Source organism: Theropithecus gelada, chromosome 1, assembly GCF_003255815.1.
Source record: "Theropithecus gelada isolate Dixy chromosome 1, Tgel_1.0, whole genome shotgun sequence".
Lineage (NCBI taxonomy): Eukaryota > Metazoa > Chordata > Mammalia > Primates > Cercopithecidae > Theropithecus > Theropithecus gelada.
In genome coordinates this window covers 58458739-58482381 of record NC_037668.1, presented here as the reverse complement: position 1 = coordinate 58482381, position 23643 = coordinate 58458739, and the positions used below count along the sequence as shown (strand labels likewise).

Below are 23643 nucleotides of genomic sequence, written 5' to 3'. Positions count from 1 at the left end.
GTGGCTTAAAGACATTATTTCAGATATTTCCAGCAAATCTGCAAGATCATTTGTTAATTCTTACTTATTACTGATATAGAAGTAGAAGATTGGGCAAATTAAGTGTCCATCCATCTCTTCTTGCCAGTGTGGACAGTGTTGGTCACCTTATACACTTAACAAATATTTAATTGGTTATTAGTGTTGTTTCTCTTTTTACTTTTTTTTTTTTTACCAATGGTACCAATAATAATTTGCACCCATTTTCTTGACCATATGTCTAACTTTTATAAATAACACAGTGAAATTGAAAGTGGTCTGATAAGAACTGTGCACTTGACAATATGGCAAAACACATTGTTAGGAACTTTAGTAATTTTAGCCTTGGTTTGTGGATTTTGCATTTTTGCTTTCTGGAGTGTGTAGATCTTGTGAGATAGATTCTTCACATCATTCAGAATAATAATGATTGCTAGCATTTTGATGTCTATGTTTTATTAATAAAAAGTAGATCTTTGACTGGGCTCAGTGGCTTCACACTTGTAATCCCAACACTTTGGGAGGCCAAGGCAGGTGGATTGCTTGCACCCAGGAGTTAGAGATTAGTGTGAACAATATGGTGAGACCCTGTCTCTACAAAAAAAATAGAAAAATTAGCTAGGTGTGGTGGTGCACACCTGTAGTACCAGCTACTCAGGAGAGGTGGGAGCATCTCTTGAGCCTGGGAGGCAGAGGTTACTGTGAGCTACTGTGAGCTGAGACGGTGTCACACTGCACTCCAGCCTGAGCAGCAGAGCATGGCCCTGTCTCTTCCCTGCCCCAACCCTCGCCCCAAAAAGGTAGATCCTTTATCACAGTGGCATAACTGGTATTCTGCACTGAACTTGACTAATGCGTATGTTTGTGGAATTTGTGAGAGGGAAATAGAAATAGTCAGGTGAGAGCCCTACCAAATCGAATCTGGTGAACTCATTTGGGGCCATGTGGACCTTAATAAATAGATTAGCGTTAAAGAGGAAATATTCTCATTCCATCTTTTGTGTGCATGTGAGACTTAGTTAACTTTAAATATGTGGGTAAATTACCCCTGTTCATCCTGTCTGGAACCCCTTCCCCCCCACCATTAATACTCTTTTTTTCTTTTTTTGTTTTTTGAGATAGAGTTTTGCTCTTTCCCCCCGGCTAGAGCGAAGTGGCTTGATCTCAGCTCACTGCAACCTCCGCCTCCCAAGTTCAAGTGATTCTCCTGCATCAGCCTCTCCAGTAGTTGGGATTATAGGCGCCTGCCACCACGCCTGGCTAATTTTTGTATTTTTAGTAGAGACGGGGCTTTGCCATATTGGCCAGACTGGTCTCGAACTCCTCACCTCCGGTGATCCACCTGCCTTGGCCTCCCAAAGTCCTAGGGTTACAGGCGTGAGCCACCATGACTGGCCTGTTACATTTTTTTTTTCTTCACCCACTTTTTGTCAGAGCACTGACATTATATAGTATGGTTTATTGTCTATCTCATTCATTAAAATAAAAGCTCCATGAGGACAGGGGCTTTGTCGGTCTTGTTGATTGCTCTGTCTCACTTGCCCATTTGCCACTTCGTAGGCATTAAATATTTGATAACATTACCACTTGCTGATGCCAGATGTTTCAAATTCATCTTTTAAGTTAATTATCACAAGAACTTTATGAGGCAGATGAGATAAAATGTTTGAATGAATGAATCACTTTTTTGTGCTTTTTGCTGCTTATAAAGGTAATGTGTTTAAAGTAAGAATGGTAGACTGAAATTCCACTATATGAAATGTTATTAATTGAATTTATACCCTAACAGCTGTGACATATAAAAACCATTATAGGGAAAATGTTTTACAATTAAGTTTTAAAAGTTGATCCAACCTGAGCATATGGTAGGTCTTCTCCAATGAAAAGAAAGTGGTTATTTCTGTCTTCCCTTCCCAGGTTCTCCGTGGAGGAGCCAGCCAACGTCCTTTGACCCCAAACCAGAACCAGCAGGGACAGCAAACAGATCCCCTTGTGGCAGCTGCAGCAGTGAATTCTGCCCTTGCATTTGGACAAGGTCTGGCAGCAGGCATGCCAGGTGCGGCTGCATTGTTATTCCTAATACTTTGGCAGGGAAAAAGGCTGCACGTTTGAGGTGATTACAGAGGGGAATGAGCAGTGCTTTCACCTTGCTTAGGCTTGTCATGATTTGGGGACTGGCAAGGATGATATACACTTGCCCTCACTTAGACTATAGTTCACTGATGAGAGCATTGTTCTGAGCCAGTCTTAAGTCATATTGGAGGTATCTAAATGTCCATGCAGCTTGGAATATGTGGTTTTTTCCTTGGTGGGTTATCTGTTTTCTGTCTCAGAATTAGTGGTAGATGGAGTGGCCAAGCTAGTTTACAAGGCTTAGTCTTTATGTTGATGTTTTTGAACAACATGATTAGCGAGAAATTTCTGGTACACCTTGATAGGGTCATCTCTTACATTTTTAAGGTTTCTTTTAAACCAATAGTAGGGGTTCTTTTTAGCTGCCTACCTCTGAGATATGTGTTTATATAGACATATCTTGAATATATGTTGTTTTTGGTTCACTGTCAGCTGGGTTTGGTGCTTTGCATGGGATTAAATGTAGTTTCATGTTCTACATATGAAACAAGTCTTTGAGAGATGTCAGCGTATTTTTATGGACCTTTACTGATCATAGAGCATAGCCAATTTAACTGAGCCATTTATGAATTCAATAAATAACTTTAACCTGTTTCATTTGTTTTTTAGTTGCTATGCCTTTGTGTGTTCTTAGAAGTCACCTGCAGTTTTTCATATGGCTTAAACTGGGATGTGGAGATTCTATTTCACATAATATTGAAAGATCATGTTATTTAAAGCCTGTCTAGGTTTTTCCTGCTATTTTGCGGGATATTTGTTCTTAGATTATTATGTAGTATGAAAGTACTATGATTTTTATAATCATTTGTAGCCTCTTTTATTTGTTTATTCAACTATTTAAGTGATGGAACCAGTATATAAATCTAGGTCAATTCAACCCCAAAGCTGAGTTTATGATTATTGACAATATGTTGGTGCCCAGGAGATACTTGTTTGTTTAACATACACATTTCTCTGTTGGTTTGATATTCGTAGGTTATCCGGTGTTGGCTCCTGCTGCTTACTATGACCAAACTGGTGCCCTTGTAGTGAATGCAGGTGCGAGAAATGGTCTTGGAGCTCCTGTTCGACTTGTAGCTCCTGCCCCAGTCATCATTAGTTCCTCAGCTGCACAAGCAGGTGAGCGCACATCTGAGTGGACTCCTGCCAGAGATCTAAAAGTGGCGACTGATAGTGATATTCTTAAAGTATGTTGAAATACACTTTTGGCAATTCTCAGTATATCAGTTTTACCCTGTAATGTTTCAAAAAGAGATCAGAAGCAATAAGTGACCTTGGTGGATTCTCCTTTTTGTTGGGAGGGGTGGCATGTGCCAGCTGGTTAGAAGCAAAGTCTGGTTCCACTGAGAACATAGAAGTTGCATTACTCACACAAAATGGCTTTGTTGGCAGAAATCCAAGGCTGATTTCACAGAAATCCAAGGCTGATTTCACAGAAATCCAAGTCATTATTTTAAGATAATTTTAGAGGAGGGGTTGTTTTTTGCCATAGGGGCAGGAATGGAGGAAGTGGGAAACAGTAGTGAGAAGTGACAGAATAATACATTTTGTTGGGAGGAGTAATAGTTTTTTACTTTAAGTGTTTATATGTTTTGTTTTGTTTTTTTAATTAGGAACAATAACAGGAACATCTAGAAGACAGCAGTGTGCTAAAATAGGAACTTGAAGGATGTATATGCATTACATGGTTCTAGAAGAAACCCTCAACATAGATATTTATGGAATTTAAGATTTTAGGAAGTAATTGTATTTGATGGATATGTTGGATGTTTATACCCCTTTTAATCTGTAGTCTCTTTAAAGCTACCAGCATAGTGAACTTGTTCTAGTGGTATTTTGAGTTCAAATTGAAAGTAGAAACAGAAAATAGCAGCTTCATATGAAGGGATCAAAGACAGATTTGTATGGTTTGTGTCTGTTTTGAAAAGATAGGCAGCATTAAAAGGTTTTCTGCAAAAAGATAAAAATGTAGTTTGGAAATGTGGCCAGTCCCTTTCATAGCCAAACGGTTTGCTTTCTTCTTCATAGCTGTTGCAGCAGCCGCAGCTTCAGCAAATGGAGCAGCTGGTGGTCTTGCTGGAACAACAAATGGACCATTTCGCCCTTTAGGAACACAGCAGCCTCAGCCCCAGCCTCAGCAGCAGCCCAATAACAACCTGGCATCCAGTTCTTTCTATGGCAACAACTCTCTGAACAGCAATTCACAGAGCAGCTCCCTCTTCTCCCAGGGCTCTGCCCAGCCTGCCAACACATCCTTGGGATTCGGAAGTAGCAGTTCTCTCGGCGCCACCCTGGGATCCGCCCTTGGAGGGTTTGGAACAGCAGGTAGAAATTAGACTGATATGCTCTTAAGACTGAATTTTAATTATTTTTACAATCCTTCTGGAATACTGGCAATGCATGGAACCACAGGCAGATCTGGACCAAGCCTTGTGGGAATCCAGCCATCCCACATAATCTGTGAGATGATAGACTATTGAAATCAAGTTATACAGATGGGACCTATTTCGATCCATGCTCATGTGGCTACTTACTTAATCAGTTTCTTTCAGGGATTTGAAATCTAGGGAAGATTTTTGCTATGATTGGGAAAAATATGGAGGGAACTATAGAAATTGATATCAAAAACTGAGGGAGGAGGACTTACTAAAGATAGCAGAGCTGAAATACTCTACAATTGAGACTGAGCTGAGTTCTTGGCCTGCAGGCCTTAAAGAGTTACAAGTTTTCTTCAGTCTTCTGAGTAGAATATAAGGTAGATGTGTGGAAAATTAGGAGGAAGGATATTAGACCAAGACATTTTTAATGTTGTGATGAAAAAAGCAGGAGTGTAGTATGGTGAATAATGGGATAATTGCAGAGATTATAAAAAACAAAAGTGATCCCTAAATAGAAGGGCATGTGTGAAAGAAATTATCTTAATTGGAATTGAGGGCAGCGTTGACTCTAGATTGAACCCACTGAGAAAACAGGCTTTCAATATAGAAGTCTTGTGTAGTGGGGCAGTAGCCCATTTACAAATCTTTTTTCTGTATCCCATTTTTCTACTTGAACCTTTTCAATTGATGAAAGGCATTCTTCTAGTCCATTTTCTTCCACCTTTTCCATAGCTCATGTGGCCGTCAGAGCTTTTTAACCCTCCCTTATCCTATAATATACAACACCCCATAGGAAGGTAAATTTGGCATACGTTTGATGGTCATGTTAACCTGAGCCATGTCCTCTTTATTACTTATCTGCCCCCAGTACTGCTACATTAACAGTTAGGCTGTCTCTGCTGACAAATTTGCGGTGGTAAGGAGTCTGGATCAAAGTGTTAGGAACAGGTCACTGGGCTTGTTCTTCGAAGAACAGGCCTGTTCTTATCTGCATTGTTTTAATTCCATTTTAGTTGCAAACTCCAACACTGGCAGTGGCTCCCGCCGTGACTCCCTGACTGGCAGCAGTGACCTTTATAAGAGGACATCGAGCAGCTTGACCCCCATTGGACACAGTTTTTATAACGGCCTTAGCTTTTCCTCCTCTCCTGGACCCGTGGGCATGCCTCTCCCTAGTCAGGGACCAGGACATTCACAGACACCACCTCCTTCCCTCTCTTCACATGGATCCTCTTCAAGCTTAAACCTGGGTAAGAACCATTACTCTAACACCACCTTGAACTCTAGAACTCTCTTGCCACCGATGACATTACAAGAACTTTGCATAAGCAAAGGACAGTCCCTTTATACTAGAAGTGTCCTGGGTATTCTGTGCCTTCCGTAAATACCTCATGTTATTCAGGCTGTACCTATAGATAGTGTAGCAGTTTTGGCTTTACTATAGTTGGGTACATTCCCTGTATATTCAGTTAGCTTTAGTATGAACATTTTATTCTTTGGCTACCTGTGAGAGTATTTCCATGTAAACAATATAAACACAGGTTCATTTCAGTGAAGCTAGGAAACACAGAGACAGAATTTAATCACCTAGTATCACCACCTGCAATACCACCACAATTAATATTTTGCCTTGTTTCTTTTCCAAGTTTCCCCTCTGCTATATGTACATATAATATCTTGCTTTTTCACAAAAAGCATTTGATTTTTAAAATTTTGCCATATTTTAAAATACTTGTAAATATAAACTCTCAAATTATATAGTATGCTAATGAGGAAATGTATATTTCCCTGTTAAATATTTAGGTTGTTTTAATGCATGGGATTTTAAACTATTACCATCTAGAGTCTAGAAAATAGGGAAAGAAAAAGAGGATCCCAAGCAGCAGGCTATAAGAATGAAAAGAAAATTATATTACTTTTTTTTTTGGGGGGTGGGTGGCAAATATCTAACTCTTTCAGGACACGGGAGATATTTTCTTATCTCAAACATGGTGCATACTTCTCTCCCACAGTTACGTATTAAGTTTGAAGTACTGATTTATTTGCTAGATGGGGAAAATTGAGTCCTAGATGTAGAGTCACCATATAATGTATCATGCTAACCATAACACTTTTGTGAGTGGAAGAGGGTGCTATGAATAATTACTTGGTGATGATAGGCCTAAATCAGGACTGTCGTGGGCAAATCAGCATGTGTGGCCACTTTACCAAGAAGATTCTGTTTTTAACCAGCGAGATTAAATGGCTTCATGGACTCAGAAGTGAGAACTGACTAAAAACAAACAGGATACCTTCGTTTGGATAGGCAGACTAGAAAGTGATTTATAGGATTCAAGAGAAGTCTGAAGTGGGTAGCGTAATAGACTTATTATTCTAGACCTACGAGTGACAACTTTGAGTTTGAAAGAGGCGAGTTTCAAGTCAAAACTATGTTTATATATACACATTGGCATGTGTGTGCATATCCTGAAGTTTTATACAGTAAGAACTGTAGTTGTAGAACTCATTTTCTCAGGTTATATATGAACATCACTTTATAAAAGTTACTGTGACTTTCCTGATTAGTAGGTCCATAATAAGTAGACAGGCGATGGGGTACATTCCCCAACAGTGTTTCCTAGTGACACAATGCCTGGCTTTAAAGACTGGGGGTTAATGCAAAATCTGGAGAGGAGTGTCAGACTCCCAGTTTGATATATGGCTAGAAGGAAGGAACCAATGTTAATTGACCTGGCATTTACCTGCTGGTGTTAATGGTTTTGGGTCCTGTACATACAACCCTGGAAGGTATAGGTATTATTTCGTGTCGAGGACTTAAATATCTTGCCTAGCCTAGATCATCTTGGATTTGAACAGGTTTAGAATCAAGCATATTTGTCTCCAAAGCATGCAGTTTCAGTGTATATCCTGTCACATGATATACTCAGAGTATCTTGAACCAGTCCATTATCAAATCCAGAAATTTATATCTTAATTTCTTGGTTTAAAAACAGGTAAACTATGTCATCCCATACTATGTACTAAACAACCTGAACCTGCTAAAATTATTTTCATAAAGAACCAGATAGTAAATGTTTTAGGTTTTATAGGCCAGATGGTGTCTGTAGTGAATATTCTACTCTGCTGTTGGAAGGCAACCACAGACAAAATGTAAATGAGTGAATATGTAGCTATCTTCTAATAAAACTTTATTTATAAAAATAAATGGGCCGGGCACGGTGGCTCACATCTGTAAGCCCAGCACTTTGGGAGGCTGAGATAGGCAGATCACTTGAGGTCAGGAGTTCAAGACCAGCCTGGCCAACATAGTGAAACCCCACCTCTACCAAAAAATACAAAAATTAGCCAGGCATGGTGGCGCGTGCCTGTAGTCCTACCTACTTGGGAGGCTGAGGTGGAAGAATTGCTTGAACCTGGGAGACAGGCTGCAGTGAGCTGAGATCATGCCACTGCACTCCAGTCTGAGCAACAGAGTAAGACCCTGTTTCAAAATAAGTTAAGATAAAATCAAATAAAAAGCTGTGGTTCCTTGGTGCGTGGAAATGGAGCCAGAAGTGTTACTTTCATGCATAATACCTTTCCTTTCTAAAGTATCAGCAATTTAATGTAATACTACCTCTTAATTCATGTTTTCCCTTTGAAGAAGGAAATAACTATTAGTGTGAGTTATTTCTTGTCAAATGACTTGTTGCCTTCCTAGTTTTATGTTTAACATAACTTCTCCTTGGAAACATTCACCTTGTTTACGCAATTTCTTTGTGTGCATTTGCATTAGACTTGTGTTGTGTGTAGTACATGTTTCGTATATGCCATTCCTGAGGAACTCTTTGTCTCAATTAGTACAGCTTTGCCTCCGCTCAGTCTTTTTCCCTGAGAAAATAGAGGTGTGCTACTTGGTTTCTAACGATCTCCATAAAGAGGCCTTAAAGACGTTTTAGTATAAGAAACTTAACATTTCTTTCTGGCCCACACCTAATATAGCTTCTGTGGTTAATACTGCTTCACTGCTGCCACCAGCCATCAGCAGTGACGCGCAGCCATACTAAGCATTTTATATTCATTGTGTTGAATACTCAAAAGAACTCTTCACCTCTTAAAACTCAGCATGTCTTAATGAATGTTGCTTAATGATACCAACCACAAAGCTAGTGTTTGAATGCGCATACCAGCCTGTATCTCTTGTGGATCTTTTCCCCATCTTGTCATTTTTACACTTTGTCCCAGTAGGCAGATATGTGTTAGTATCGTCTAACAAAATCAGTGACCTGTTTAGTAATTTTTCCTATTATTTATTTAAAAATCACTTACTGAGTGGCGTGGTTTTTCATTACTGATTGTTTAAAGTTCAGACTAAAAACAAACCTTTTTGAGTTCTATTCCCCACCCCCGTTTTTATTGTTTGAGACAGGGTCTTGCTCTGTTGCCCAGACTGGAATGCAGTGGTGCTGTCATAGCCTACTGTAACCTCAAACTCTTGGGCTCAAAGGATCTTTCCACTCCAGCATCCCAAGTAGCTGGTACTATAAGCACACACCACCACACCTGGCTAATTAAAATAATGTTTTTTTGTAGAAACTAAGTCTTGCTATGTTGGTCAGGGTGTCTTTAACTCTGGGCCTCCAGTGATCCTTTTGCCTTGGCCTCTGAAAGCACTAGGATTACAGGTGTGAGCTACTGTTCCTGGCTCCTTTTTTTCTTTATTTTATGTTATTTATTTTTTTGAGATGAGTTTCACTCTGTGGCCCAGGTTGGAATGCATGATCTTGGCTCACTCCAACTTCTGCCTCCCGGTTCAAGAGATTCTCTTGCCTCAGTCTCCTGTGTAGCTGGGAATGCAGGCACGTGCCACCATGCCCAGCTAATTTTTTATTTTTAGTAGAGATGAGGTTTAACCATGTTGGCCAGGCTGGTCCCTTTTTTTCATTTTTAAAATGTTGTCTTTTAAAATGCAGTAGTTTTTTATTTTGATGGGGTTCAATTTATCTTGGTTTTGAAATAGTATCGAAGAAATCTTTGCCTAACTCAAACTCTTGGGGGAATATTTTCTCATGTTTTGCTCTAAAAAAAATTTATTGTTTTATCTCTTAAATATAAGTCTGATCCATTTTGAGTTAATTTTGGGTGTCAGGTCAGGGTTCATCTTTTTGCACATGCATTTCTAGTTGTCCTAGCACCATTTTCCTTCGTAATTTTGGTGTACAGGTCTTGCACTGTTTCTGTTAAATTTATTCCTAATTGCATATATTTTTGATGCTATTATAAATAGAATTGTGTTCTGGTTTTATCTTTCTTTCTTTTTTTTTTTTTTTTTGAGACGGAGTCTCGCTCTGTCACCCAGGCTGGAGTGCAGTGGCCGGATCTCAGCTCACTGCAAGCTCCGCCTCCCAGGTTCATGCCATTCTCCTGCCTCAGCCTCCCGAGTAGCTGGGACTACAGGCGCCTGCCACCTCGCCCGGCTAAGTTTTTGTATTTTTAGTAGAGACGGGGTTTCACTGTGTTAGCCAGGATGGTCTCGATCTCCTGACCTCGTGATCCGCCCGTCTCGGCCTCCCAAAGTGCTGGGATTACAGGCTTGAGCCACCGCGCCCGGCCCTGGTTTTATCTTTCGATCGACTGTTGCTTGCTTATAGAAATACAATTGGTTTTTGTATGTTGATCTTATATACTACGGCCTCGCTGTAGTCATTTATTATTAGTTCTAATGGTTTTTGGGTGGAATCTGTAGGATTTTCTACATATAAGATTATATCATCTAAGAATAAAAGCCATTTTCCAATCTGGATGACGTTTCTTTTTCTTGTCTGATTGCGCTGTGTAGAACCTCCAGTACAGGTTGAAAATCCCAAATCAAAATTCTGAAATGCTGAGTTTTTGGAGTGTCAACAAAGTCTTTGTTGAAAGTCAACAAAGCTCAAAGGAAATGCTCTAGAATTTTTGATTCTCATATTAGGATGCTCAGCTGGTAAATAAAATCTGAAAGACTTTAAAGTCTGAAACACTTCTGGTCCCAAGTATTTTGGATAAAGGGTGCTCGACCTGGACAGTGTTAAATGGAAGAAGTAAGAGCACACATCCTTCCCTTGTTCCTGATCTTTTTTTTTTTTTTTTTTTTTTGAGACGGAGTCTTGCTCTGTCGCCCAGGCTGGAGTGCAGTGGCCGGATCTCAGCTCACTGCAAGCTCCGCCTCCCGGGTTTACGCCATTCTCCTGCCTCAGCCTCCTGAGTAGCTGGGACTACAGGTGCCCGCCACCACGCTCAGCTAGTTTTTTTGTATTTCTTTTAGTAGAGACGGGGTGTCACCGTGTTAGCCAGGATGGTCTTGATCTCCTGACCTCGTGATCCACCCGTCTTGGCCTCCCAAAGTGCTGGGATTACAGGCTTGAGCCACCGTGCCCGGCCTGTTCCTGAACCTGGCGGGAGCTGGGGGTAAAGCATTTATCTTTTACCATTAAGCATAATCTAATACATTAAGCATAATCTAAAACAGTTGGTTTTTAGTAGATGCCCTTTATTAGGTTGAGAAAGTTTCCTTCTAGCCTAAGTTTGTTGTGAGTTTTTGTTGTGAATGGGTTTTAGTTTTTGTCAAGTGTTTTTTCTGCCTTTTTTTTTTTTTTTTTTTTTTTTTATGGAATCTTGCTCTGTCACCCAGGCTGGAGTGCAGTGGTGCAATCTCAGCTCACTGCAACCCCCGCTTCCCGGGTTCATGCCATTCTCCTGCCTCAGCGTCCCAAGTAGCTGGGACTACAGGCGCCTGTCACCATGCCCGGCTAATTTTTTGTATTTTTAGTAGAGACAGGGTTTCACCGTGTTGGCTAGGATGGTCTCGATCTCTTGACCTCTTGATCTGCCCGCTTTGGCCTCCCAAAGTGCTGGGATTACAGGCGTGCGCCACCTTGCCTGGCTGTTCTTTCTGTATTTGACGATCTTGTGGCTTTTATCCTGTATTCTGTGAATGTGGTATGTTACATTAATTGATTTTCAGATGTTAATCCAACCCTGCATTCCAGATATACATCTTAAATGATGATCATGTGGCTTTTATCCTGTATTCCGTGAAAGTGGTATGTTACATTAATTGATTTTCAGATATTAATCCAACCCTGCATTCCATATATACCTCTTACTTTGGTCATGTTCAATTCGGTGTGTTTGTATTTTTGTTGAGAATTTTTGAATCTGTATTAATGAAGGATCTGTGTTTTTCTTTCTCGTGAGGTATTTGTTGTGGCTTGGTGTCAGGGTGATATTGACCTCATAGCATGAACTTCGAAGTGTAGCATCCCCCTCTATTTTCTAGAAGAGTTTGTGGAGTATCCGCATTATTTCTTTAGATGTTTGATAAACTTGACTAGGTAAGGCAGTCTTAACCTGGACATTTATTTGTAGTAAGATTTTTACTTACCCCATTTCTTTACCTCTTATAGGTCTTATAGGTTCAGATTTTTATTTCTTCTTGAGTCAGTTTTGGTAATTTGTGACTTTCTAGGAATTTGTCCGTTTCATCTAAACTGCCAAATTTGTTAGCATAAAATGCACTATTTTAATAAGTGAAATCTCTCTCAATCTTCCTCTCCCATCTCCCCCATACATGCATATGTACCCGCGAATGTGCACATATAAAATATGTTGTGACCCTGAACAAGACAGATGTTGCAATTATTTATTTTATTTGACCTAATTATGTGTTGCATGTCTCAATTTAACAGTATTATTTTTGTAATTATTAATCATAGTTAATAAATATGAATTTTCTTAACTAGATCTGTAACTCTCATTTGTGGTTTATATGTGGTTTACATAGAAAACCTTAAACTCTCACTTATAACGGAAACATCCATCTCTAGTAAATTCTGCTTCCCATCTCAAAGAGAAAAAAGTAAGGGATGTGGATATGAGTGTCCCCAAAGACTGACTGTAGCGGTTTCACGCCCTGCCTACCCATAGATCTCCTTATCCTACTCCACCCTTTCTCACTCATTTCTTAGAATGCTTCTCCATGCTTATAGTTTTCTGCACAATCCCCAGGCTGTATCATTTAAAAACTCTTAAACATCAAGAGGTAGCAGGTAGTTTTTGTTGACAATACCCAGGCTTTTCATTTGCCCGGGAAGAAAGTGTTATGATTGTTCATTACTTCAGAAATGAAATATATAATAGTAAAAAGGAGCTCAAAAGTTCATAAGCTGTCCAGGGCAAAAGAATCAAAGCATTTATAACTGAAATTTAGTTCTAAACTAAAAAGCATTTAGTTTTATTATCATGATAGAATTATCATCCTCTTAAAATGTATTCTTTCTGTTCTTTATCTTCAGGGTTTTATGTGCCTTTTAGTTTTTTAGGAAAAGCACAGCTCAAACGCAAAATACCTTTATCTGTCCTTGCTTGAAATGAAGAAGTTTCTAAGTTACTGGTCAGTAACCAGTAGTCATGTATGTGTTTAGGTATTTCCCCATTCTGAATTAAAATGGTTATTTTGTGATTTCTCACTTGGTTCTCTGAAGGAGACTTATCAGCTGTAAAACTAACTATGTGACAATTAACGTATTTTGGACTCCTTATTAATCATGCACTTAGATGATCAGTCTTCATGGTTATTTAATTTAGGGCTACCTTGGTGTGGTGTTGGAGAATGAATTGGAGCGAGCTTATTTTTAAAACACATTTTGATGAACATTGTTGCTTCTGGTTGTATTAAACACAGAACTAGATACTGGGGACCATGGGAATTTTTCTTTAAAAGTGGGAAGGCAGGGCTTTGCCCATTAGGCATCTGTTAGATCTGTGAGTACAAAAAGCAAGTAAATGAGAACATTCCACGTAGCAAGGGCATGACATACTACATGGCTGCTGGCAGAAATCCCTTATATACAATTATGCAAAATAACTGAAGGGCTTATTAATTTAAATAAAACATTTAAGCCCTTACTGTCTGTGGAAAGTTGTCATAGGACACAGACCTATGAAATCCACCACTGTCCCTTTGAAGCCTTATGAGAAATGTTTCTTTTAAAACAGTTGCAAATTTAAACACTTCCGGAGTGTTGCACCGAAACCCCCAGAGCTATAGTGGTTTGGGTGCAAATACATGTTGGTATTTAGACTGTTGTGCGTCAGAAAGCACATTTATGCACATTCGCTATCTAAATGAGATTCAGTCAACAAATACTTACCAATGGTCAAATATTTACTATTTGTCACACATTTTTTTCAAAAACAAGATAATTATAATTTAGAGCAAAAATTTAAGCATTGGCTTGATGTTGAAAGAAGTACTACTTGGCTCAAACAAAATATGTCTGTGAACTGTCAGTTTGCCATTTATAATTTAGTACCTGGGAAAATTTCTCTTCAGAGATGTCTATATTTCTTAGTAATAAAAACTCTGTGTGTGTGTGTGTGCATGAATGTCCTTGTAGTATATACTTGTCTGACATCTAAGGAGGTAAGAGGCAAAAATCAAAACCTCACAGTAAATGTATTAACCATTTTTGTACGCATATGAACTGTTATTCAGTCTAGTCCTTTGTGTGGATTAGTCATTATGTTTTTGCCAGAAATAACAGAACATCCAACAGAGTGGCTTAAACAGTAAGTGCGTTTATTGGCTTATATAACTGGAAGTATAGTGGTAGGGCAGTGTTCAGGGTTGGTTTGTCTCATCATTAAACATCATTACCAAGGACCTGGCTCCTTTATAATTTACCTTCCATTTCGGTCAGTGACCAGCTTCTTAAAATCCCTTTAAATTGTTTTCAAAACATTGTGTGTTCGCCCCATCCCTTCTTCTTTGGCATGTTGCTGTTGCCACACTTTCCCCATACCTGCCAACCTACCCTGTTACCACCTCTTTGCCCATTTCTCCCCAGCCTCAGACAGGTGAGACAGAATTGTTTCTGAAATGGAATAAAGAACAGTCTCTTGGCTGGGTGCTGTGGCTCATGCCTGTAATCCCAGCACTTTGGGAAGCTGAGATGGGCAGATCTCTTGAGGTCAGGAGTTCAGGATCTGTCTGGCCAACACAGTGAAACCCCATCTCTACTAAAAATACAAAAATTAGCTGAGTGTGGTGGCGCACACCTGTAGTCCCAGCTACTTGGAAGGCTGAGGTGGGAGAATTGCTTCAACCTGGGAGGTGGAGATTGCAGTGAGCCGAGATGGCACCATTGCACTCCAGCCTGGGTGACAGAGCAAGACTCCGTCTCAAAAATAAATAAATAAAAGAACAGTCTTATGACTGCTGTTTTCTGTTCATATTAATCTCCTGACTTACTTTCCGTTTAAAAAAAAAAATCACTTTTCATTTGAATTCAGAAATACTGTGGACTTTGACAAGAACGTTCTGTAGAACAAGAAAACTTGATGAAACTGAGTCCGAAAATGAATTTCAGACCCCAAAAGGACCCTGACCCTGGAGTTAAGAGCCCTGTTCTGAATTCTGGCCGTGACAATTTTGGGTTTTATATCTTTGGATGAACATTTCATCTCTCTGGGCTTAATTTTCTGTTACTTAAATGGGAGTTACAAACTCCTTTTCCAAAATGCCAGTGAGAATTCCAAAGAAAGTGTATATGAAAAATCTTCTAACATAGAATTGGGCTTAGGACACATCCTCAGTAAATATTTTACAGATTTCAACATTGAGCCGTTTTCTTTTGGTGGTTTCATCACTTTGATTGAGACCCAGACTTTTGAAGCTGGGCCCTGGAATTCTATGAAGTCCAGCCTGGGTATCTTTTTGTGGCTACCATTAAACCCCAAACCAGACATTTATTAAAACTTTTGAAGAGCTGAGAAGTAGTTAATGTTGGATGACTTTTCTCGTGGATTTTTAATTGTTATTCATCTAAACTTTTTGTGGTTTATGTAATATTTCTTACCTACTTTGGCCTTTTTGTTTAAAAGGAGGTGGGGGAAACAACCCCAGAAAGGCTTGACATCTTTTTTCTGTTGCAATCAAAATTAAAAAAATAATAATAATAATAAAATAAGAACTGTTTTTTGTTTTTTTTTAAGACGGAGTCTTGCTCTGTCGCCCAGGCTGGAGTGCAGTGGCACAATCTCAGCTCACTGCAAGCTCTGCCTCCCAGGTTCACCTTTCTCCTGCCTTAGTCTCCCAAGTAGCTGGGACTACAGGCGCCCCCCACCATGCGCAGCTAATTATTTTTTTTTGTATTTTTTAGTAGAGGCGGGGTTTCACCATATTAGCCAGGGTGGTCTTGATCTCCCGACCTCATGATCCGCCCACCTCAGCCTCCCAAAGTGCTGGGATTACAGGTGTGAGCCACCGTGCCCGGCCTGTTATTTAAAAATACTCATAATTTATTATGCTGCTATACTTGTTTTTTTGGAGACAAGATCTTGCTCTGTTTTCCAGACTGGAATGGAGTGGTGCGATCATGGCTTACTGCAGCCTCGACCTGCTGGGCTCAGGTGATCTTCCTAACTCAGCATCCCAAGTAGTTAGGACTACAGGTGTGCATCACCACACCCAGCTAATTTTTTATTTATTTTTTTTTTTTTAGAGATGGGTTCTCTCTCTGTTGTCCAGGCTGGTCTCGAACTCTTAGGCTCAAGCTATCCTCCTGCCTCGACCTCCCAAAGTGTTGGGGTTATGGACATCAGCCACTGCACCTGGCCTGTTGTATGTTTTGATATGCCTTTTGGTCATATGTTTATTTTATCTGTCTAGAGATTCCCAATTATTCTCTTGTCACCCGTCAAAACAGCATTATCAATGGCATGAAGGTTGTTGAAACTACGGTCATTTCAGGCTGTGTCACAATAGAAATTGTTAAGAGCTGTCCATTTGTAATGAAAACTCAAAAATTTTTTGTTTTTAAGGTATCTGCTATCTTCTACTCATTATGTCTCATTCATGGCCTGGAATGTCTTAGTGATTTTCACACTTCTATTTAGTGGCAAAATCATTCCTTCAAAGAAAGCTTTTTCACGGGGTGCTCTGTATAAAACAGACCAATCTGGGTGCCTGATTTTTTAAAGTGGGTTTCAGATGGAAATGGGGGTTATTCAAGAATGAAAGGCATCTCCACAGATCTCAGAATGGAAAACCACTCAAGTCTGAGTGTGTTTTGCATTTTCTGAGTTTTTATTGCTGGTACTCAGGTGCTGGGTTCAGCTGGTTGGCATATTTCTCCCTCATTTCATTACTAGGGGCCATGCTAACTATTGCTGCAGTCTTACTAGCAGTCTACCATCAACGGTAAAAGCATTCCCATCTCAATCTTTGTGCAGAAGTTTCCTTCCAGGTTGTTGAGTTGACCTACGAAAGTCATGACGCTAATAGAATTGTCTTAAAACAAAAACAACAGCATTGAAGAAATCAGAAATGGTGCAGGCTTTCGGGTGTGGGAATGCTTTTTCCTCTCTTGAATGAAGTTTCTTAAGAATGGTCTTAAGTTCTCCTGCTCTGTAACCAACAGGAGGACTCACGAACGGCAGTGGAAGATACATCTCTGCTGCTCCAGGCGCTGAAGCCAAGTACCGCAGTGCAAGCAGCGCCTCCAGCCTCTTCAGCCCGAGCAGCACTCTTTTCTCTTCCTCTCGTTTGCGATATGGAATGTCTGATGTCATGCCTTCTGGCAGGAGCAGGCTTTTGGAAGATTTTCGAAACAACCGGTACCCCAATTTACAACTGCGGGAGATTGCTGGACATATAATGGAATTTTCCCAAGACCAGCATGGGTCCAGGTGAGTACTTGACTTTGGCACTTTAAGGTAACCAAAATTTTAATGCCTTAACTGTCTTGGCTCAGATGGGTATCTACTGAAATAAAATGCCATATAGTAATTTTTTTAAAAGCATGCCTCTTAGTTTGCATCACATTATTTCATAGGGATTTAAGAAACAAACATGAAAACAAAGACATACATATACTTTGGTTGCTTTAAACATTATGAAGAATCTTTTGCTCTCGAAGAGATGCTATTCAAATACAAGTTTGATCTAGGGTGCTTAGGAGTAAGACAGCTCTACCACCTTCCTTTGTTGTTCCACTCTGTAGAAGTGACAGTCTACGTAGAGATGAGAGAAGAAACTATTATAGAAGACAGAATTTGGTTTGTGTTACCCCTTCCTGTTGGGCTGCTGCAGTGGGCTTCACAGAAAGCGAATCTGGTCCTGGGGATAGAGCATAATTATGGTGACAACACCATCCTTCTTTCCCATTTCTGTTTCTGTTTCTTTCTTTTGACTGTGTCCAGTGAAACAGTTTCTACAGAAGCTACCTCCTCCTTAAGTTCTGCCAGCTTGCTACTGGGCCAATATTTCTCATATTTGAATTCTATAGGCTAGATTGAGAGGCAACATGATTTTCCTGATACTGCTCATCTGGACTAAAAAAAGGCAGACTGCTACTACTTTGGAAGATAATGAATACTGTTTTGTTTTTGTTTTTTGTTTTATTTTGTTTTGTTTTGTTTTTTGAGACAGAGTGTCTCTCTGTCGCCCAGGCTGGAGTGCAGTGGCGCAATCTCGGCTCACTGCAAGCTCCGCCTCCCGGGTTCATGCCATTCTCCTGCCTCAGCCTCCTGAGTAGCTGATAGATGCTGTTTTATATGAAAATAAGTTAAAGAATATAGTAAGGACTGTAAGCTTTGAGTTCATTGATGTGAGGCTGGTTTCTAAAGGAAAAAGTCAAGTAGGGTACATGTTGTGTTTTGTCTCCCTCCACCCCTCCTCTCTTCCTGCACCCCTGCCCCCCCACCCCCTTTTAATCTCCTCCCACCTTGCACATAAATAAGATTCAGTAGACATGCCCTACTGGAATGAAATATACCATCATTTATATGTAATTTTCAAAGCTCAATTAAGTTAGGGCCTTCTTCCTCTATTTAAAAATTATTCAGGGGAGTTCAGGTGATTCATTCAAATAAAGTTTGGTTTACTGTGTGCATGTGTGTGCACACATGCTCACTCACACACATTTCAGAACGGATGCAGTCTACAAACCGAGGTTCTCTGACGTATCTCCAGGTCTTCCTTCAGTGCTGTGATTGCCCTTTTTACTTTGTGCTTCAGATTCATTCAGCTGAAACTCGAGCGTGCCACACCAGCTGAGCGCCAGCTTGTCTTCAATGAAATCCTCCAGGCTGCTTACCAACTCATGGTAGATGTGTTTGGAAATTACGTCATTCAGAAGTTCTTTGAAGTAAGCCTTTGTTCTTTCTATCCTTTGACTTCAGAGAATCTGCAGAGCATTTTGATTTTCATTAGCCTTTTTAAGAATAGCAGTCCCATTCCAGTCTTCAGAATGAAGGGTGAGTAGTCTTTTTGAAGAGCTTTTTAGTGTTTTTCCAATTCATTAGAAGCAGTCTGTCTATTCTGTATGGTTTAAATACCCAAGCAGATAATGCCAGTCTGTTTTGGAAATGTGTTTGGAAAACTGGTGTCCCCATTTAGGACCCAGCACATTATTTCAGATTGTGTCAATGGTTTCACAAAACATGTCACTTAAAGAGGAAATAATCCCTGTAAAGTAGTTTTAGCAGGATCACAATAAAATATTGCCAAAAACAAATTTTTCTAAGGTTCTTAAGAGAATTGTCTTTGGACACCAACTCCAGTATGTTTCATTATCAGCTAGGGTCACAAGAATTGTTCAATGCTGCTTCTTGGCTGATCGTTTGGCCTTGATTTCTTGTTTTACTTCTGTTAATTTGAATAACGTTCACTTTTTTTTTATCATTGTCTTTGGAAAGAACGAGATTGTTAGGTTAATGTCTTTTTCCTCTAATAAAGCAAAATTTCAGAGAGGCAGGGATTTTTTTGCTTACCATTGTAGTCCTTATTATCTGGTATTGGCAACCCTAAGTTATAGATGCAGAATGGCACAAAACTTCGAGATGAGGAGGAGTCTGGTGTGGGGAGGAAAATGCTGGAATTCTGCACATTACCTGCCACAAAACAAATTTGTAAACGTCTTAACATCTCATTCAGTTTGATTTGTATGAAGATGAAAAAATGACGTACTCAAGTGTTACCTTCCCAAGTTTTTTCATGAAGACTTACGGTTTTTCACCCTGAATTCTTCAACTTTAGACTAAGAAACCAATCTAAACATGATTTGTATTTTTGATTTTAGAATGACTTTGCACTGCCATTTTGTTACATATATAAAAATACTGAGCGCTCTAGTTCTGGAGGCTGATGTACCTTGGGGTGACAAAATATACAATGGATTATAGCCACATGATTTGGACCAAGCTTGAGAACTTCTCTGGATCTTAGTTCCCCTTGGGAGAATGAGGAGGTTGGATGGGCTGATAATTCATAACGTCTCCTCCAATCTCATGATTATGTGATTCAAATGAAAATAAAAAGCCAAGGATGGAAAATCATTCTAAGTAGAATTTTAACATTGTGTAGTCTTACTTCTTGATTGTGCTAATTTTCCCCTCCCAACTCTGTTACTTTGTGTAAATAGGAGGAAAAAAAAAATCAATTCTGTTAATGATGTAGAATACTACTTCAAAACAGTGTATCCATGTGTGCTTTGGCAGTAAGAGAATACGGATTCTTTTTTTTTTTTTGGACACAGTCTCACTCTATGGGGCAGGCTGGAGTGTGGTAGTGCTTTCTCAGCTCACTGTAATGTAACCTCTGCCTCCTGGGTTGAGGCAATTCTCCTGCCTCAGCCTCCCGAGTAGCTGCGGTTACAGGAGCGTGCCACCATGCCCGGCCAATTTTTGTATTTTTAGTAGAGGCGGGGTTTTGCCATGTTGGCCAGGCTGGTCTTGAACTCCTGACCTCAGGTGATCCACCCTCCTTGGCCTCCCAAAGTGCTGGGTTTACAGGTGTGAGCCACTGCACCTGGCCGGATTCATTTAATAGTATGTTTTAATGACAGTTTTGAGGAATTATGTGTTTGCTTAGCAGATATTAATAGTGAAACTACTATTGTTGGGTATCTGAGAAACTTTTTAACATTAAAAAGGGTTACTCATAATTAGAGGCCGAGAACTACTGGCTTGAAGAGACAATGGCTCTTTAAATGAAAGGTTTAGTTAATCACAGGTATCAGGGCTAAAAGAGGTTATGCCAATGGTTGATGCAGAATAATGAATGCTTTGCTTTCTCTGGTTTATTTCCTTCTACTTAAGTAATGGTGTTCACCCACACATTATGTCTAGTTTGGCAGTCTTGAACAGAAGCTGGCTTTGGCAGAACGGATTCGAGGCCATGTCCTGTCGTTGGCACTACAGATGTATGGCTGCCGTGTTATCCAGAAAGCTCTTGAGTTTATTCCTTCAGACCAGCAGGTAATTGTAAGTTTCCCCTTTAACTTTTCTCTTGGTGTTTGATGTTTCTCCATAGTACATGTAGTGAACCCTGTAATTCTGTCAATTTTCAGTTTTCTTTTATGGTTTTGCATTGTTGCTTATGGCTGCCTTTTTGTGCATGGCAAGCATGAACTGTGCAAATAATTTAAATTTATTGTAGATCAAGTATCTTGTATTAAAACCTGTGGTATCCAATACTCTTCCATTGGCTAGAACTTAGCCTTTAATAGGTTCAATTTTACAGGTGGTTTTTTTTTTTTCCTCCATGAATTAAAGCAGGTAAAATACTAATAAGCCATCATTTTCTCCAACAAGTCAAACTTTCATCCAACCCACCTTCCATATTTTTTTACTCCTTCTCTCCTGTTCTTTCATCCCACCAACATCTATTGAGCAAGGGCCTGCCCAGCGTGGTGCATAGCCTGGTACATTGACCTGAAGCCCACTCTGTGCCAGACTTCATCAGCACAGAGATGACTAACAGCTGATCCCTGCCCGCAGAGTACAGTCTGGTGGGGAAGAGCCATGGTGGTGAGCAGTGGTGAGGACATGAGAAGGACCCTTCACCCTTCCCAAAGTCCCTGAGGGCCGGCTTTGCAGGAGAAGGCAAGGCTAAAGAAGAGTTAGACAGGGAAGAAGGAACAGAAATGAGAATACTTAAGTGATGTGAGTGGGAAACTGACAGAGAAATCACCTGAACAGGCCCACAGCTTCTCGACAAGTCACGGTGTGGGTCCAGTGAGCACTGCAGACACCACAGGGCCCAGGAAGCAAAACAGACCCACAGGCAGGCTATGCTACAGTTGTGTTTGTGCTAGGCAGTGCCTCCAGCCTCTGGTGCTTCTCATCTGAGCCTGCAGCTTTTGGGCTGTGAGCTCACTGAGCCCTTCTCATTTGAGGGGTTGGTTGGCCTTTTGTCTGGTAATGATGACCCACTTGCCCTCACTGAGAACAAAGTTCGGTAATGAGAATCTTTGTTAATGGACTCAAGTTCTGAGCCAGACAAGACACCCACCACCCCTGAGTCATAGTAAACCAATCCAGAACACTGCACTGGTGTTGGCAGTGGCAGTTAAAGTCTGAAGAAGTCCAAAGTTTTTAAAGTGGTGCGTTTCATAGGTATGTGCCATGATGCTGGTGAAGGGAGAGAGGAATGCTGGAGATAGAGCAGGTCTGGAGTTCATTTATTCAGTGCTTAGTACTGGAGATGTAGCATTAATAAGAAAGTGTAAGTAATTAGAAGTAAGTGTGAAGCTATTTTTAATTTTCTTTTAATGTTCAGATCATTGCCAATTTTAATTTTTCTTGGATTTTCATAGATAGTTGAATTTTTCTTCTTTAATTTTCTTGTCTTTCTTTTTTTCTTTCTTTCTTTCTTTTTGGAGACAAGGTCTCACTCTGTCACCCAGGCTGGAGTGCAGTGGCATAATTGTGCCTTGCTGCAGCCTCAACCTCCTGAGCTGAAGTGGTCCTCCCATATTAGCTTCCTGAGCAGGTGGAACTACAGGCATGCGCCACTACCCCAGGATAATGTGTGTATTTTTTGGTAGAGATGGGGGTTTCTACCATGTTGCCCAGGCTGGTCTTGAACCCCTGGACTCGATCGATTTGGCCTCCCAAAGTGCTGGGATTACAGGTGTGAGATACCCCACCCAGCTATTGTTCTTTTCTGTGTTATATTTTTCACATATTTTTTCTGGTCATGTTTCTCTGTGGTGTCTTGTTCTGGGCCTGACTTATGCTTCCTACCATGGATTATTTTACTCTTTCTAGATGCAAGTTTGCCATTTTAGGTAAAACTAACTCATCTTTGTTGGAATTTTTATTCCTTCTGGATCACAGAAATATCCAGAGAAGCCATCTCTCCTTCTTTTTGTTTATAAGTATTCCTTGACTTTTTTTGTGTGAAAGCTTCATTGTCATAATTATTTCCACAGTTCCCATCATTCCCATAATTGTATTTTCAGAGTAAATTATTCTCTTCTGGGCTGAGCACAGTGGCTTATGCCTGTAATCCCAGCACTTTGGGAGGCCAAGGTGGGTAGATTGCTAGGGCCCAGGACCAGCCTGCGCAGCATGGTGAAACCCCGTCTCTATAAAAAGTTAGCTGGGCCTGGTGGTGCACTCCTATAGTCTGAGCTGCCTGGGGGGCTGAGGTAGGAGGATTGCTTGAGCCCAGGGGGTTGAGGCTGCAGTGAGCCATGATTGCACCACTGTACTCCAGCCTGGGTGACAGATCCTAAGAAACCCTGTTTCCCCAAAAAAAAAAAAAAAAAAAAAATTAATTCCCTTCTGACATTTAATCACTGTGTCTCTTGCCTTTTGCTTCTTTAGCCCCTGCCATTGTCATCTTTAATTTCTTTAATTATATGATATCTTAGTTGCTTTGAGGTACTCAACATTTTGGGCATTTAAGACATTGCGTTCATTAGCATCACTATTTTCACATGACTTGCAGTCTTCTAACATAAATCCACTGGCAACACAGTTTAGCCAATGTACAGAGATTGGAGACAGCAAGGAAATTAGGCAGGAGGCACCAGGTATAGCCATAGTGCAGGCATTTAATTTCAGGATACCTAAGACCTGGGACAGTGAGTTTGGGGGAAGGGCTCCAGTCGAAATCCCAGTGTCTCTCTCTATATATATCCTGTCACCATCACCCATTTCCTACTCACAGACTCAGTTTCTGGCCATTTCATCTACTTCCTGTGTTTGCACACTTTTCATTAATTAACTGAGAACCATTCCTGCTGACTCTGCAGTCACTATGGCCTTAGTAGTAAGATCATAGGTGTTGGAGTCACAGCTTAGG

The 23643-nt window shown here is 40.3% G+C and overlaps 1 protein-coding gene and 2 non-coding genes across 9 annotated transcripts in view; all 3 read left to right on the top strand.

Annotated features, from left to right (window-relative positions):
- Window positions 1-23643, top strand: part of PUM1 (pumilio RNA binding family member 1) — a 137494-nt gene that overhangs the window by 97753 nt on the left and 16098 nt on the right. For 3 of the 7 annotated variants that reach the window (XM_025361479.1, XM_025361132.1, XM_025361395.1), the window contains 7 exons: window positions 1936-2074; window positions 3127-3270; window positions 4180-4476; window positions 5543-5779; window positions 16970-17237; window positions 18568-18697; window positions 20679-20807. In XM_025361479.1, the coding sequence (XP_025217264.1) occupies window positions 1936-2074; window positions 3127-3270; window positions 4180-4476; window positions 5543-5779; window positions 16970-17237; window positions 18568-18697; window positions 20679-20807 (1344 nt within the window). Of the gene's footprint in view, window positions 1-1935; window positions 2075-3126; window positions 3271-4179; window positions 4477-5542; window positions 5780-16969; window positions 17238-18567; window positions 18698-20678; window positions 20814-23643 lie in introns of all 7 variants that reach the window. The other 4 variants (XM_025361215.1, XM_025361307.1, XM_025361567.1 and 1 more) reach the window with 3 other exon arrangements.
- LOC112615963 lies at window positions 2192-2264 on the top strand. Its single transcript, XR_003117520.1, has one exon. It is a non-coding gene; the product is annotated as a small nucleolar RNA SNORD103/SNORD85 (small nucleolar RNA).
- LOC112615958 lies at window positions 21746-21831 on the top strand. Its single transcript, XR_003117518.1, has one exon. It is a non-coding gene; the product is annotated as a small nucleolar RNA SNORD103/SNORD85 (small nucleolar RNA).